At 35.5% G+C, this 18,232-nt stretch overlaps 1 protein-coding gene across 5 annotated transcripts in view; it reads left to right on the forward strand.

Annotated features, from left to right (window-relative positions):
- Positions 1 to 17,891, forward strand: part of LOC143468886 (E3 ubiquitin-protein ligase LRSAM1-like) — a 58,344-nt gene extending 40,453 nt beyond the window's left edge. For 2 of the 5 annotated variants that reach the window (XM_076966350.1, XM_076966353.1), the window contains 10 exons: positions 480 to 531; positions 1,907 to 2,022; positions 2,766 to 2,953; positions 5,823 to 5,978; positions 6,095 to 6,190; positions 6,309 to 6,407; positions 12,844 to 13,016; positions 13,141 to 13,333; positions 13,541 to 13,688; positions 13,834 to 17,891. In XM_076966350.1, coding sequence (XP_076822465.1) covers positions 480 to 531; positions 1,907 to 2,022; positions 2,766 to 2,953; positions 5,823 to 5,978; positions 6,095 to 6,190; positions 6,309 to 6,407; positions 12,844 to 13,016; positions 13,141 to 13,333; positions 13,541 to 13,663 — 1,196 coding nt within the window. In that variant the 3' untranslated portion in view covers positions 13,664 to 13,688; positions 13,834 to 17,891. The remainder of the gene's footprint in view (positions 1 to 479; positions 532 to 1,906; positions 2,023 to 2,765; positions 2,954 to 5,822; positions 5,979 to 6,094; positions 6,191 to 6,308; positions 6,408 to 12,843; positions 13,017 to 13,140; positions 13,334 to 13,540; positions 13,689 to 13,833) is intronic. The other 3 variants (XR_013119034.1, XM_076966351.1, XM_076966352.1) reach the window with 3 other exon arrangements.
- The last annotated feature ends 341 nt before the right edge of the window (positions 17,892 to 18,232 follow it).

Here is an 18,232-nt window from a genome sequence, read left to right on the forward strand (position 1 = left end):
GGTTAAAAAGAATTACTTTAATCTAGAATTCTAGACCAAGGTTTGGCAACAGTGGATAGGTTTGGGTGGCAAAACAATTTTTAAACTTATACAGATTGATTACATTGCTACTACTTAACTACAGTTGTTTCCGTGTCCTATTATAGTCCTTCACACATTATCCCATTCTGCATCACAAACTCATTATTTCCTCACTTTGCACTGTTTTATTTGGATTTAATGTTTCCTTCGGTTGGGTCCCTTTCTGCAAGTGAAAGAAGCTTATTTATGATAGACGACGGGAGAATCCTATAGTTAGTATAGTGCATTGACGAAACGCTGTTTTTTCACAACGTCAAGTCCCTAACAATGATAAAACAATCAAAATTGTCTATTTTTTAAAATATTGCATCCTGAATGTTCATAAAATGCTTGAATTTGCATATGGTTTGTTTACAATTAATATTTTTAATAATATTCTTATTTATTGTGTCTTTTAGTGGAAGAAGAAGCAACAAGTTTAGTGACTAGATTATTGAATCTAAATGAAAAGTAAGTGAAGTTTTTGTACTCTTTAATAAATCATTACAAAAACGTAAAATTATTCATTACAACCAAGTGTTTTAAGGTTTGACTTTGGTGACTGCCAAGAAATTTTAAGAGACAGCGACTTTTAACGACTAATTGATAACTTTCCGGTGTATTGTACTTGTATTGTACCGCTGTAAATTTTGAGATAGATCGTTGGGAAAGTTTAAGAGACTATTTCACTCTGTCAAACACCTTAAAAACACTGATTATTATACAAGTTTTGCATTTTGTATGATTGCTATGTTACTTTATACAGTTTACAGTAAATTGCCGTACTCAAAACAACTAAACCATTGTGTAATTCAGACAACTTGTGATTGTATTTCTGAAGGATTGTGTAAATATATGTGCACGGAGCAAAATAGTTGGCGTTGCTATTCTCATTGTAACTGTATTGCGTCGATACTTGACGATGATTCAGATTTTTTAAGTGTCTGGGTTAGATTTTGAATATATTAATGACAAAGTTTGATCAACTGAATCACATGGATGTGGCCCTTTTCACTCTGCTGGGATCGTTGAGTATTTGGCAGTAATGTAGCAAGTAGGTACTCACAAGCCTCACATTCTGTACAAAAAACTGTTCCTAAGTTAGTCACTACAAGCACCATTTTTGATTTCTACTTTAATTCCTGAAAAGTTATGTATTGATGATAGTCAAGGTTTGTGCTTGTAAAAATTTACTAGTCACTTGCTTCCCATTTATTAATGTTTGAGTTTTGAAATTATTGGTGAAATAACTTCAGTCTAAAATAACAAATGCCAACAGAAAGTTTATCTTTAAAAAACAAATAAGGACAATGGCCATTGCCCACTATAAAATACATTGGAAGCATAAAAAAGGAAACACTGGAAAGTCACAGTTGCAATAACATCAGTGCAGGAATGAGACCGAAAGGCTGTGTAGTACCAAATATGTAGATATTTGATCCAGATCGATATATATTTATATTATTCTAGCAATACATGTATTTTACTTAGTACTGTACTCTAGCTAAGTTCCTTATTTTATCTTTTGAATGGCTCGCAGATAGTTTTAATTGACTGGCTTTTTTGTGTTCTGGTGATATTTTTAAATATGGTTAGGTATTTGACAGATAACTTATGTTTGATAATTTAATCGTATATAGGAGAAAAACAGCTTGATTTTTCAATTAGTTGGTATACTGGCGTTGTTGGTCAGTTACTTTGATCAAGCACAGTAACAAAATTAGCAAATTCAGAAGGGTATTTGAATATTTTCTAACAGGCACATTTCTATTATTGTTATGTTAATGTGTAGTGGTTATTAATTGCATTCGTATATCATTGACGTCTCATTGCTGTAATTTTACAGGGCGCAGCACCAAGAAAAATTAATGGAAACGCTTGAAAGACAACGTATCCAAGAAGAAGAATATTTTAAAGTTACTCAGGAAGATATGTTTGCACTGAGAAAAAAAGAAACTCTGGGTAAAATTTTTTCAGCGGTTCTAATGAAAACTACTACTTCACAAATTTTGTTCACTTTCAGCTAAAACTAGTATTAGCAGTGTTACTCTACTTTTAGTTGAAAGCTAGCGTGATGACACATTCATTAAGGAGAGATAACCCAAATTTCACCAATTACTGTAGCAACACGCACATAAATTGGCAAAGTGTACATTTGACTAGAAATACTAATGACCACGATTGCATTTTAAGTGATAGTTGTGTATGTTTATGAAATATCATCCCAAAGCGATTGCTTTTTATAGCATTCAAAAACACATTAGTAAGTCAAGATTCTAGACTAGATATTTGGTTGGATTAGTTCAACAGAATGTGTGTACAGATTGACACAGTGTTCAGATAGAGAAAAATATTTTTTGAAATTATCAAAGAACTATGGCTGCTAGAATAGAAATCGCTTATAATAACATTTAGTGTTTGATGACACCTGTTGCAAAATCCTGTTTGCAAACCATATGTTTAACGTAAAAGTGACTAACTTTGTGTATAAAAACATTTTGATTGCAGTGAAACCACTATTCTGTCTCTTGACTTCGATAAGTTGCTTATGTGAACACTCATAAATATCTTAACGGACTGAGCTGACACAAAATGGGGCAGTACATTTTTTATCTTATGCATAAGCACCGGCACTGTTTTGTTTAGAACTGGCTTCTTAGTGATTCAAGTTTTATTTCATATTTAGCTACATTGCTTATGTTTAGCTGCAATGGAAAAGATCCTTGAAGAGAATAGGCAACACAATTTGCTATTTCAAAAGTACATGGTTGAACACAGTGATGACATGCAGAAAGCACAACATTCTATGGGACGGAATGATGATAAAATTATTGCTCAATTAGAACAGCAACGAAGCTTCCAAGGCACTTTAGTGCAACAAATTCTGGCAGAGGTTCATACTGCATGTTATTTGTGTAGTGCTTATGTTATTAATTTGGGTTTTTAATTTTTGCACTATACTTTGTTTTAAACAAAATGCATTGATAGCATTGTCCTGAGGTTACGAAACAAATTTTGTGAGCCTTGGGCTTAAGTTGCCTAAAGTATTTTGCAGGCTTTCCTTGGCTTTAAACTGTGATACAATAAATTTTCCAGGATTTCTCTAAGAATTTCGGTTTCTGGGACTCTATACTGCAAGCTGACATAACCATCATACAAAATATTGTTGCAAAATGACAACAAAATACAAATTTATTTTTGATTTTGAAAATGGTTGTTGAAATTGCTTTTTTCTTTTATAAGTTTTCTGGTTTGAGTGCAATCCATGCATCACTTTCCCTAGATGAATGTCAATAGTTGGATTAATGTGCTTTTTGGATTTTACAAGTCCTTGGCTTTTATTCTTTATATTGTCCGTATGATTCCTTATTGTGCTTATGAACAGCAAGTCTTTTGTATTGCTAACTTTTCACATATGAGGTGTTAATGTTAATGTTAATTAATGCACTTTTGCATTCGATTGCATTGATATAGAGTGACTCTATATCAATATTATAGACAATATGTCTGTTTCTTTAAGTTACAATTTTTGTGGAGAAACTATGTGTATAGTATCTATTTAAAGTATAAACAAATTTCAAGAATTTACTGTTTCTAAACATAGAAAATGCCAGCAAAAAGATGTCTAAATCGTAAAATATAGGCAAAACAACCGATGTCATCAGAAAGTGTCACGTGACCTACATTTAATTTAAGCATTTTTAATGTGGAAAAGGTCTGGTAATTTGTTCATTTAAAGCTTATCTTTTTGCTGTGAAAAACTACAAAAATCTCTATAAATTAGTAACAAATGGTTATGTTAAATCATTGGTGCCCAACTTTTCTTAACCCTAGATTTACTTTTTACGTCGCCAACCTTCCAGGATCGGTCAGTCCAGCGTCAACATTGCAAACCTATATATATTGCTTCCCACATGAATTAGTTAATCTCATACTACTTTTTCTTGTTGTCACACACGTTACACAACCATCGGACCGGTTGTTTTCAGCGGCTTTTTATATTCTTCTTTACTAATCCCAAAGGTTTCAAATCCTTCTCACATTAATTTGCAGTAACACAGTACCTGAAATACATTATGATGTAATAATGAAATTTATGTGGCAACCTAAGCTAAAATGCACTGAAAATTTTTGAAGGAACTTAAATTTTTTTTATCAAGTTTAGACTCATTTATCCAAGTCCTTTGAAAGTGTAATCTCTGCTTAAAGTGCTTCATCTGGTAAATGACCTTTATGAATAAAACAATGTGGGTGCAGAAGCAATAAAACCGAAATACTTCCATTTCCTTTGAATAAATTTTCATCCCCAAAGATTTAAATTCCACTCTTGTTGAGCTTAGTGACTCCCATTGAGAATCACAGCAGTAGAAGTCATGTAACTAACTTTCACTCTTTTAAACGTATATACAAAGAAGTAGGGATGGGCCAACACGAACCCAAACCCAAATAGATTTGCCGAATATTACCTCTGTGGGAGATTCAGACGAACACGGATACTAACAATAGCGAACCCGAATACTATACTACTTACAGATTTATCGACTTTAGTATAAAATAAAGATCTATTTTCCTGGCTAATCTAAACTAGAGTAAACATTTCTTGCCTTTCAACTCGCCATTTAATAATTAAATTTTAGTAATTACGTGACGATACAAACAAGATTTGGCAACTTTTTAATAAAATTTTATCATTTTTGGTAATCATATTTTATTTGATTTATCAGAATGTACCTTTAGCAAAGGCACAGACTGATCTCATACTTCATTCTTATAGTTAAGTAGCACCATAGCATGACTGTCAAGTTGGGTATATAAACAGTTTTTTTGCTGAAAATGCTAGTATAGGATGTCTACTTTAAGAATCTGACGAGTGCCAGCTTGGCATCCTTCGGCAAATTTTTTATTGAAGTCATGAGCCATGCCCACTTTTTTCACATATCGCTTAATTATGTCTTATCTAGTTTGTATTATAAACATATCTAGTTTATAGTGGAGACATAATCTGTATTGTGCACGTTGGATGGTAAATATAAACTCCACCAAAAGAAACACCATCCCGCAGATCAAGATCCTGTCTCTGTTTAAAAAGAACAGTTGTCAGAAGCAGGACAATGCTGTTAGTGTTAAAAGAGCAAGTTTATGGATGTTTTTTGACAATACTTTCAAAATTCTGCTATGTGTGATAAACAAAAAATGTATTATTGTTTAAGCTAAAATTTGCTGTGATCCATTAATTCATAACTAATAACACTGGTTCACATCGGCCGTTTAAAATCAAGTAACTGTTTAATTACTTAATTACCAGGAAGACGTAATAGCCCCACCTCTGCTCACAAAACACAATTTTACGCACATAAGCTTTATTTGTTGATTTTTTGTAAACCTTCAAGGTCGTTGTGGAATCAGCTGTCGGTGGGGTCGTTAATATTTAGATCATGTGTAAAATATTCAGGTTAAATAGACTAATCCCAATCTGTATGAACCAAAAAAAAACATCTTAAAAAAATTGAATTATCTGATCCTGCTCAGGAACCCCAGAATTTTCTCTTAAAAAATGTTGTGAATTTTGGACGACAAAAATTGTGACGAAAATATAGGCATGTTGAGTAAAGTGGATGGGCTTGGTGATTATATAGGCATGCTGAGTAAAGTGGATGGGCTTGGTTTTGTTTTTTAATTGCTTGGAGTGATTTTACATTTTAATAATAATGCTTGTTTACAACTTCTATATGGTCATCATAAGTACTTGTTTTTGAAAAAAGGAAAACCTTCAAAAGGAAGCTTTTGTAGCCTTGCAACTGCAGCAGGATGCTATTCAGAATAGAATAATTGACCAGATTTCCCAATTGGAACAGGAGCTGGTTAAAATAACAATAATTGAAGCACAGAGAAAGGACATAAAAAGTGAATTTGAGCAGGTTTGATATTGCATTGATTTTTGCTGTGTTACTTTACAATTCTTAGTTAATCCTTTCCAATGGCCTTGTTCATTAACATTCATAATTAAATAGCTATGAGTATATAAATGTTTTAGCAAACACTATCTGCTACGAGAAATGAGCTTACAGACTTGCTGACAAAGTTACTGAAACAAAAATATCAAAGAGAAGAGACTATTAAAGAAAGACTTGTGAGTTATTGACTTAGTAGATGCATCAGCACATATCAGTATATTGTTAAATCTTGTTAATATGATGTTTTTCATAATTTTAGCAGAAAATTTAGAATATTGTGTATTTCTTTCATAGGTTGAAATGGAGTGCCAAAGGCAAGATGATCAAATTGATTTTTGGCTTGTTCAGTATCAGCGACTGCTTGATAGCAAACCAGAACGTCTGATACAAAAGGTTTGGGCTTTGTCTGCTGTCACAAATCAAGGATTTTGCATGAATGATAATATAATTAATTGTCATTCAAATTGCCATTCTTATATGCCAAGAATGCACTTTTTATACACCCTGTGTTTGTACTTCGTATTGTTTAATCATTACAACAAAAGTATTATATTATATATGCAATAATTGCTGGGATAGTTAACACAACATTAGAAACATCTAACGTCATGTCTGTTTTGCAAATCGGTGTTAATTACCTTGTGAGACAGATTGCTTTATATGAATTTAAATTAAGAGCCTTGATCTAAACTGCTTTTGTCAATCAATTTCCAGTGCCGGAAATGTTTCAACAGTTTTAGTGTGTTTTTAGGGAATCTGAAAATGACATTGGTTTTACCGAATTGGCTCTACTTTTTGAGATGTTAATTTTTTAATATTTTCATCTAATACGTGTTAACCACATGCATAGGCACCTTATGGAGTTTAATAAATTCAAAACACAATAGAAAGTTGGCATAAAACTACTGCAGGAACAGGATAAATCTCATTTTTATAAGAAAACTATACACCTTATAGTATTTTATCACCTAAAAGAAATTATTATAACAACAACAGACACTTTCCAGACTGATTAATCTTTTGCAGCATGATAATCCAAAGAAAGGTTGATAAACTCTCCATTCCAAAGTCTTATACGTTGGATCATACAGTTCTCAGTGGTGAACTGTAGGTGAAGTGCTTGACAAAGATTTAATAACTTGTGCTTAGCCAAGTCAGTTTATGAATCCTCATATGCCATAGGTCAGGGGTCGGCAACCTTTCGTATGCAGTGTGCCGGTTTATGAATAATGTCAATATATCAACAACTCGCGTGCCAAGCCTTTTTGTATGTTTGGTTTTGCACTGGCAACTATCTGATGTGAAAATTAAGCAGTAAAGTTGACTGAGTTAACAGACAAGAGACAAATTTGTTTTATTAATTTTATTGGATAACATCGAATGCAGTCACAAGAATCACTTTTTAATGAGATCCTTGTCCTTTGCTTTTTCTTACTTAGCTCTGTAGTATTAGGATTATATTTGGACACTTTAAGTCGAACACATGCTTCAGAATGATATTCCGCAAGTCGTCTGCGATGTGGACTGAGAATAAAATTCATGTGCGACAATATTTGTTCACACAAATAAGTGGATCCAAACGCAGATAACAAAGCTATTGACATCTTCTTGAGACAGCTTAATTTTTCTGGCAAAGATTCCCAGCATGTCAAAAAGCTTTTTTGTTTGTTTTCAATCGTTTCCAGCAATTTCCGCAATTCGACGAATTTCGATGTCCACAAAAAGGATGCTTTGAAATCGATCAGCTGCATCTGGAAGTCTTCGATGTCCATCCATTCAAATGCAGATAAGTTCAAGTGTTGTCGCTGCTTTCGGGCTTGATGAGAAAAGAAAATAATGAACCAAAATGTTGAAAATCTTGAAATCTATTGCAAAATTGAGACGTTAGATCCCTCATGTACATATCAATTTCATCTATGTTGACTTGGTGATCCACTGAGAAAACCTTCAGGTATTTAAAGTAGCGAAAAGTTGCAGTTTGGATGTCCCGCGTGTAGATATCCAATTTAGCTACAAAACCTTTCCATGCCTCAAAAAGATTCATCACCGTTTGTTGTGGACCCTGCAGGCGAAGATTAAGTTGCTTAAGGTGGGTGGTGATATCTACAAGAAACATAAGTTATACAAGCCACTTTTTATCCTCCAGTTCAGGGTATGCCTTGCCTTGTCCTGCCAAAAAGACTCTTATCTCGACTAGACATTCAACAAACCTCAAGAGAACCTTACCACGACTTAACCACCTGACACTGAAGTGCAGGGGCACATCATGGTATGCACTGTTCATCTGTTCAAGCAAAGATCGAAATTCTCTGTGTGTTGTAGCAGAGCGAGCGACAAGATAATTCACTATTTTCGTTACGGTTGACATTACGTCATTAAGAGCTGAATTTGAAATCTTCACACAAAGGTTTTCTTGATTAATAATGCAGTGCAATTTCATAACAGGGTGCGCAATCTTTTTCTCAATAAGAGTCACAAAACCACCGTGTCATCCTATCATAGCAGGTTCACCGTCTGTTGTAACTGAGATTATCTTCTTTATATCAATCCCTCTTTCCTCAAAATGGTTAGTGAAGGTGTCAAGTATATCTTTTCCTTTAGTAGTGCCATACATAGGTTTCAAGCAACAAAGCTCTTCATGCATCTCGCCTTTACTGCAGTACCTAGCGACAATCGCTAAACGAGGACTATCGTTTATGTCTGTGCTTTCGTCAAGAGCTACGCTGAAAACATTCTTAGATTTTAACGCAACATTTCGTTGCTCATTTACATCTGCAGCCATGTCCGTGATGCGTCCCTCCTCTGTCCGGGGAGAAACAGGAATATCCTTGATCCTCGAGATTATGGTGCTTTTGTTCGGTCAAACAACAAACAACACGTCGGTACAACTGAGAAAGGCCTTTCTTACAAACTCCCCGTCAGTGAATGGTTTCCCGTGTTTAGCAATGACCTCTGCGACTTTGTAGCTACTTTTGATTGTTCGATTTGTGCTATGAATCACCTTCTTGAAAATGCTGCTTTGTTTTTCGTAGCTAGATACTGCCTTTTTCAGTGATTCGATCTTCTCTGCATCGTCCTTGAAGGATTTCTCGTGCTTCGTTTCAAAATGTCGTTTTATGCTTGATGTTCGGCAAACAATGTTTTGACAACACAATGCACACACAGCTCGGTCGTCTCGAAAAACGAATCCAAAATCTTTCGTCCAGGATTCTTGAAATGATCTGACATCTAATTGAATCTCTTGGGAGACGCCATTAAACTTAGTTTCATGAGTTAAATTCTGTTAATATACCCTAACCTTGCTGAACGATCATCTTTTCACAAATTGGGACTAGGTGGGCAATTTTTAAGACTTAATTTTTGTTTAAGTTAGATCCTAGTTTTATCTTAAAACAGCAAATCTGTGATTTTTCTACATTTATGATGGTACACTTCACTTCTGCGATCTATCAACTGGCAACACTGAAAACAGCAAGGGGCAAATGCAGCGTTTTCAAGGTCTAGTGACTTCAGCTGATCAAGTCCAATGTAAAATTTAACTGGCTGGGCTACTGCTGCCAGCCAAAACCAGCACTCTGGTGTGAAGTTATTGTGATAGGTTAACCATTTAGTTAGCGCTAGTGTTAGTGATGTAATAATAATGTTAGTGATACAATAATAATGTTAGTGATGCAATGGTTGCACTTTCTTTAGGTGATATAACATGCGTGTCAAATGATATTTTGTGTCATGAAAAATCATCTCGCGTGCCAAGGGGTTGCCGACCCCTGCTATAGGGTAATATCAGCAAGAATCCTGACTCATTTTGTTACCTCTGTGGTGAACATACAACGCAAAAGCAAAGAAAAAATCGTCACAAAAATTTGTCAAGCCAGTGTTCTTTCATATTCAAGGGTCTTGGTGACCAAGGTTTTGCGTGCATTGAGGTCCCCACAAGGTATGAAAAACCTGTGTAGAGGAGCTGAGGTTGCGGCAAAATAGAAGTCAGGGGTACCCATATGCTGTGGAGAAAACTACAAAATCAACGTGATAACTGTTATTATTGTGTAATGAAGTTAACAGGTTTTAATTGTAAAAAGAAAAAAGGGGAGTATCCTGACTTGGCATCAGCGAGGCGACCAGTGTTGCATTCTTGGTCCTGTTTTGGCATCACTGCCAAACCTTTAAGAATCAAACACTGAAGAACCACATGAGAGGTAATGTAGAGATGTCAACAGTGGTAGTTGCAGCGATCATGACAAGAGTTTTTCAGCTTCTATATCATTTACTCAAGGAGGACTTAATCAAATATCACTGCAGTTGTTTCCCTGGTTTGAGCACTGAAAAACTTATAGTATAAATTTTTGATGACCCACCATTCCCAAACTCATGATAGGCTCAAATTTCACCAGAAATATGATGGATACTGAACTTGCGGCTTGGCCAGTTACATTACTGCCATAAGAAATTTCTTGTGAAACCACAAAGTGGAAAACTACTTTGAATTAGCACATTGTATGCTGAACAACTTCCAAGAACTTTGGGAAAGTATGAGCATCAAAGTACATTTCCTCCACAGCCACTCAGGTAGATTTCCAGAAAATCTGGGTGATTTATCTGCAAGGACAGAGGTGAAAGGCTTCACCAGGATATAAAGGTCACAGAAGAATGGTACCTAGGAAGGTCCAGGTTACTCCTGGAGCCTCAAATGTGGTTGTCCTGATGTCCACTACAGAAGAAAATCGTACAAGCAGTCATTCATAAAGAATTAATTTTATCATGTTCTGCCATTTCCTGTGCTACTTTCCGTTTGCATTTTACTGATCTTTGTAGTGTGAGTAGTGCCTCTTTATAACAGGTGTAAGCAAACTTTCTGTTGCTGAGTCACTTCAACTCAACAACAAGCACTTCCGGGCCACAGTAAGAGTGTTTTGTGGGCTGAATGTGATCTATATGTGGTGTATCGCAACATAGGTTTCATGGTTTGGACATAATAATGCAAGAATAAAAAAGAAATCGTACCAAAAAGCCCTTTGAGTTCTGTACATCATGATAAATAAAAAAATAAAAATCGGCAATTTTTTATCACTTTTCGCCATTTCTGAACCAAAAATTTGAGCTAATTGAGAAAAAAAAACTTATTTTCGGATTCAGCGCCCCAAACCTTCCCCCTAAATCGATGAAACATCTCCGGCACAAAAAAATTGTGTTGAATAGTGGTATTGTTTTTTCACCCAACTTCTTTCATTGATGATAACTTGCCTTCAAAACTATGTTGGAAGGCTTCAAAATTTTGTGGGCGGTTAGTGTTTGAGAAAAGTAAGATTGCGTTTGTAATTGACCAGGTAACGTGAGTAGTCGGACAGTAATTCTCCAAATTTTCCAAAAATGCACACTTTTTGATGTTTAAATTAAACTTTAATAAACTTCCTTATGTTTTGAAACTTTGGTGGTGAAAGTTTCTTTCTCTTCAACATACTGTTTGATGGAGAACTGAATCCTATCTGATAAAGAGATAGATATTGGGCAAAAATAGGGATTACTTAATGTTGTTTGTTTCAGCTGCCTGGTAGTCGCTTTGGCGTAGTGATCTGCACATACTTTATCATTACGACCTGATAGCCATCAATTGTTTCTTCTTCGCGTTTTCGTGCTCTAGTAGGGTCTACGTTTCCGAATTTCTAGGTCCACTCTTTCACATTGCATTGTTGTAGGAAGTGTTTTTTTTTCAACAACGCAACTTTGGATTTATCACGCGACCAATGCAGAGTGATTTGTTATGGCATGGTACCGGTGTCGCAATCTTTATCCTCGGACTGAAAAAAGTCTTCGCAATGCTTAATCTAAACAGCGGTTCCTCAATACTCAATCCATGGGTATACTGAACTTTACATGGTGCACGCTCCAATTGACATAATTTTGATTTTTATATTGTACTACCCGAATATGAAAACTGTTCACTCGGACCACTGAACACGATCAAGCGTCGTTCATGCCTAAGGATATTACAACATTTTGGTTGCATAAGTTTTGAGCCAGTCACTCTAATCGCCTTGCCACTGAGCTGACAAATAAAATTTCGAAAATGCGCTTATAATTAATTCTATGCATTTAGTGATTAGTTATCTTAATCTTTAAACTTTCAAGCTTTGGTCATGGACAACAACATTCTTTCTAAACATACGTATTGATTTTAGTTTTCCTGCTTGTTTGGTTTTTGATTTAGGACAAAGCGTTTGGGACACTTCTAAAATCATACAATCAATCAATTTAAAGTATGCAAAAATTATATGAATTGGAATAAATTCTTTTAGCGCAACTGTTTTCTTGGAATGCGAAGTCATTTTTATCTTCGTATGAAAATATAGATTTGTAAACCATAAAATCCAATCCAGAACCACACAACTGGGAACTCTATTGTTGTTTTAGTTTTTGTCACGTTAAACGTCTATTACCGTTTGACCCTTTGCTTTTAAATCTTGTTACCACTGATTGGGTTTGATATGCTTTCAGTCAGTGACAATTATTTGCAAAGACAATGACAATGCAATTAATGAGCTATGGAGTAAAATGTTGCGGCACTTCACAAAAAGTATGCATCACACAGTGCTGTAGTGTACTCTGCAAATTGAATTTTGGTAATCAGGTGACCACATAAATAGAGATCGTTGTATAGTTTTGTTATATTCCTTCTTTCGTAAAAAGCTTTTAATTCGGTTCCTATCATCCCGGTTATGATTTGTATATATAGCCCAGACCCTATTGAATTTCACCTGCCAACTACTAATTTTTTTTTATGTATTATTGTTTTTATTTTAGATTACGGAAGTAAAACTGTCTTGCATTTTAGGAACAAGGCTTAGATACAGACGTTCTTACTTTATTGCGTAAGTCCGGTGCTGCTGATCATATCGCCAGTTTCGCCAAACACAAAATAGCTACTGACAACATAGGTTCTTTGAGTGATAGGGACCTTTTAAATATTGGAGTTTTTGAAGTTGGAATACGTCAGAATATTTTACGGTAAGTAAATCAATCAAAGTCAGTTTTTAACAAAATACCACTTTGCGAAAACAAGCTTCTTCAGAAATTTTGTTTAATTCTAATAATTTCAGTTATTTATCAGCAAGTATTGTTCATATAACAGAGAAATAGAAACGTTTATCACACAACGCAAGATAGTTGATATTCCACGTGAAGAAAATGTCTCATCTATATCTGAAATGAAACCTACTCCTCCAATGCCTGTCGCTTCATCAGAAGTTGCTCCCAGTGCTCCTTCTGCAACTTCAATCCTGGAAGATAGAGAAAATGAATGCGTAATTTGTTTGGATAAGTCGGTTAGTTTTTCAAAACTCTTGCAGCTTAACTTGTACTTAAATTACCATGCAGTGATCTGCACCACTTGTTAAATAACAAGCTAACCATAATACTAATTAATATTGTATGATTTATCTCCAGAATGTTTCCTCGTTTATTACTGTTTACCACATATAGGTAACTAGCTACAGCATTTGCATGTGATGTTCTGTTTTGTACTCCAACAGTGTGATTGCATTTTCCTGCCTTGTGGCCACGTGTGTTCCTGTTATACTTGTGCAACAGGCGTCAATTCTTGTCCAATGTGTCGCTCGGACATTACACAAAAAATCCGAATGTTTCGCAGTTAAGGTCTTTTTGTACATCAAGTTGAAAGTAAGACATTCATCAGTTCTTTTTCCCCTTTAACATATCTTGTTTAAACTTTGTTTTGTGTTGGTTGGTAAATTTCTGAATTATGGTTGGTTACTTTCTGGAATTTCCTCCATACGAGAACACTTTCAGTTCAATTATCTTCTAGCGTGTTTGAAGAAAAAGAAAATGAGAAGAAAGTCAACATTTACCAGACCATTTCTTTTCCATTCAAAACATTTAGTTTATACGGTAATGGTAATTTTACTTATAAAGACCCACAGCTGTATCCACTACAAAGTGACGAGTGGGAGCCACTTAAATATTAGGTTTTATATGGCGTTTAATGCTTGTTTTTCTTTTGGAATTGACGATTTTGAAGGTTTGTGCACATTTTTACAAATTGCAAATGACGCAAAGCGAGAAACTGGTGTTCGCCTCTAGCACAGGGATTCTCAATCTTTTTATAGTCGTGGCCCACTTTTGTTCTGTGAAATATTTCGTGGTCCACTTACCAAAGTTCTGCGTAATTGATTTATGGATATGTTAATTATAATGGAATGCTTCATTAGTAGGGTGACCAACTTTATTTCAAATTAACATATGAGGTTGTCTAAAAGTTGCATATTTTTCAGTTTTAATGGAATACTTCTGTGCAGAGAAGAAGTCCTAGTCAATGCCCGAGCGTAATGTAAAGGTTATTTAAGGCAATTCAGAATGCAAGAGGTTGAAGCGACGTAGTAATCTATCCTAGGTCCGGGAGCATATTCTCCCGGACATTTGGCATGGCCTAGAACAGGGTGGTCCAAGACTGCGGGCATGAAGGGCAACTTGAGATTTGAGGAGAACATTGTGGTTCACAAATTGGAGAAACTCCAATATTAGCAAAGGGCTGAGTTTTCTGTTGCAATCGACTTGATGCTTTGCTTCACCACTAATAACGCACTCGTTGAGACTTTCTGTACTTTTTTACGACTGTGCTTGCAACAAAAAGCTACAATCATCGCATGCATATATCACCACACAATACTGTGACGTTAGTCTTAAAAAGGAATTATCACCTCATAATAATCACGTATTAACTTACACTCAATGATGTGCGACTTATGTCAGGCTGTTGCTAAAGCAACCCATTTAAATAAAACACAGGTGTGTTTTACTGTAGCAACTGCGGATTTTGCACTGAAAAATACAGCGTGCCAAACCCCGAAAGTATTTGCGGGCCGCACAAATTCTGTCCGCAGCCCACGTACCAGGGTTTGGACCACCCTGGTCTAGAATGGGGTATATTGCATAAAAATTAGCTTTTCGTTCAAAAAATCAGATTGCAGATTAATATCGCTAAAATCTACAGTCTCTTTGCATCATTTTTTGCACAAATTCACGGGATCTCTTAAAGTTTGTTTTTTAGAATATATGACCTATATTTGATACCTTGGAATATATGACGGTCATATGAGATACATGACGGTTGGTTACCCTACTCATTAGTAATTTAGCCTACTTTCTAGACTAAGGTCTTTCTCGGCTTCAATGCTCAAACAAAACTAAAATTTTACAACATAACATCTGAAATTAATGAACAAACAGGTTTCATGAAAGCTCTGTGGCCTACCTGAAAATTCTCCATGGCCCACTGGTTGAGAACCACTGCTCTAGCAGGAAGTGAATATTTCTATTTATGAAGTGTCTATTTCGTTTTATTACTGTTATTTTGCGCCCCTTGTTGATTAATGTTGTATAATTTTAACTGTGTTTCAAGAAAGGTTTTGTTGCTTGACTGTGACTACGTTGGACTAAATAGAAAGAAGAACGCGACCCACCTTTGATTCGCAAGAACTTCTGATGTGGGTCGTGAGAAAATTTAAAACTTACAAAGCGTAATGACATTGCAAACTTTTTTCTGCTACGCGACAGTTTTTTTGCTCAATTTGCCTATAGTTCTTTCTGAAGTAACATAACCTCGCTTCGCATCGCAAACTTCCTTCATAACCCTATTATTTTGTCACTTTACGCTGTTTTCATCACTTTCTCTTTAGTTGGCCATGTTCGCCATCTTCAAAGAACGTTTGGCTGGCGATACATTTTAAAGACTATCTTTTATTGGCCGCACAATAAAGTTTTTGCAGATCCTTGTATTAGACGAATACATTTTCTTCCATGTCTTCTGTTGTTTCTTCAAGGAGATACGTAAATTTTTACCAAGGTAAAACAAAGGCAAGCAAACAAAGGAAGCGTGTGGTCAACGCTTTATTCCCATCACCATTGTGATACCTCAATAGTATTACACCGTAACTTTTCGCATTTCTTGTACAGTAACCTATGTGCTATTTGTCGTGCCTTGTAAAATTCATATTTTCGTGATTAATATGAAATTGTAATGATTAGATAATGAGCAATATTTTTAGTCAAGTTAGCAAAGGCGTCAAACTATAAATGAATCTGTAAGTGGAAAATTACCCATGATGGGTCGCTTTTGGGAATACTGTTCTCACTCAAAAACTCGAGAAGCTTTGTCTAATTTTTTGTAGATTATGTTAGATGTGCATGGCATTGCTTGAAATTAACGCGTGAGTTTCAATATACGGTATTATATTTTTATTTATTGACCGACTCACAGAATAAAAATGACCTTTTTGACCTATTTTGAATAACCAAGATGGGGCAGTACGTAAAAATTCTCAGCAATAAAGCCTTGCTTTAATTATGCAGCAATCTTAAAAATAAAATTCCTTAACTTAAAACAAAATTTGAATTGATTTGATACAACGTATACGCTCCGTACCGAACGGACGAAAAAAATTGAACGAAAGATGATCTTCTAAAAATCTGTGTCGCCATTTTTCCGGCGTTTATCGTTGTTAAACGTAATATGTAATTTGTTTTCCTTGGCAAGCTTTTCTAGGTTTTGCATGGTATACGCCACATAACTTCCAAAGTATTTTGTTTCCCTTTCAAGTAAGCCTAAAGCCTCCATGTACGAGTTCTGTTCAACAAGTATCCAACTTTTTCTCTTCCCGCCGGAAGTAGTGCCACCTGCGCCAGGTTTTTTTGGGCATTGTTACGTCACTATTACTCCGTATCTGTGATTCGTTTCAAGCCGATCGGCCATGACATTCTCTCTGTGTTAAGCATTAAATGCAGGTATATAGTATGTGCTCGTCGATTTTTTTCGTGGAAAATCAGATTTCATTAACACATAGAACAGAGGCATTGCATCAAGTTTTGCCAAAAGCTTCGTGACAGTCAAACTGAAATAATTGGAAGGATTCAGCCGGTTTTTGGACATGAGGCCTTAGGCCCAACCGAATGTCAATGGAGAGCGAGCCACGCTCAGGGGGGTCATCCACAAGCCGAAACGAGGAGGTGATTGAGAAAGTTCGCCAGTTAGTACTGGAAGATCGTCGTTTAACAGTACGAGTAATCGTTGCAGATATGGGAATAAGAATGGGTTCAGTTCATTCCATCTTAATCGAGGATTTGCACCTGCGGAGAGTGTCGGCGATATTCGTTCCTAAGCTGCTGTCGGAGCAACAGAAAGAACTCCGGAAGTTAATTGCCAAGGACATGCTGAATTGTGCAAAACACGACCCAGAATTTATGAAGACTATTATTACTGGCGATGAAACTTGGGTTTATTGTTACGTACGTTTATGGCTCGTAGATTAACTAATTGTAAAAAAGTGTTTAGTAGATAATTGTAATTATAATGCAGCCAAAGCGCGTTTTGGATACGTTGTATATACAGATTGTAACGAAATTATGTCACGCGTTATTCACAGTATTTTGTATTTTACCGTTTTTGTGAGTTTGTTCTCTAGTGCGTTGATTGGTTGCAATTACCGTTGTTTGTCTCACGTTTTGTGCACTTTTATCTTATCACTAATTTGGCGCCTTGCCTTTTGTGCCCTATAAAAGCCGTTCGTTAGGTGATTTGAGTAGGTCGGTTTTGGTTTTGGGTCGTAGAGGCTGTTGAATAAAATGAGTTGATTTCTTGGGTTTTACTGGTAGTGTCGCGGTTCACCGTGAATGTGGAAATTGAGCCTGGCTACACGAAAGAAAAAGTTCTGTTACACAGATTACAAACCCATTTTAATTGTTTTCTTTTCATGCTAATGTATCTGTAGCAAATAAAGGCCCATGTTCCATATTTTTTCACTGAAAGCAAATTTGAATTCTATTGCAGTTGATTTTAGATACCACAATAAAATCACATCAGTTGGTGGATTTTGGCCTGTTTTCGTCCAGTAGTTTGGGCAGGAGAATCCAAGAAAAGTCAGTGAGTAGAAAATGGTGGCGTTTTATAATTGTTTGTGCTTTTGAATAGCGTTAATTAATGATAAAAGCGCACAGAATTTAGGCGTCTTGTGATAACAATAGCTCTTTTAGAAATGTAAACGCTGATATGGGAAGCAAAATTTTGTATATTTTCTATAATTTAATCTCAGTTTCATAAACATGAGTAATGCTGGTAATAAGGCCCATAAAATCGACTGTATAGCCTATAAGCCTAGGCAGTATAGTTATCATGTAACGTTATTTACAGTTAATTGCAAATTATTGTAGCA

Source organism: Clavelina lepadiformis, chromosome 8, assembly GCF_947623445.1.
Source record: "Clavelina lepadiformis chromosome 8, kaClaLepa1.1, whole genome shotgun sequence".
NCBI classification, from domain to species: Eukaryota; Metazoa; Chordata; class Ascidiacea; order Aplousobranchia; family Clavelinidae; genus Clavelina; species Clavelina lepadiformis.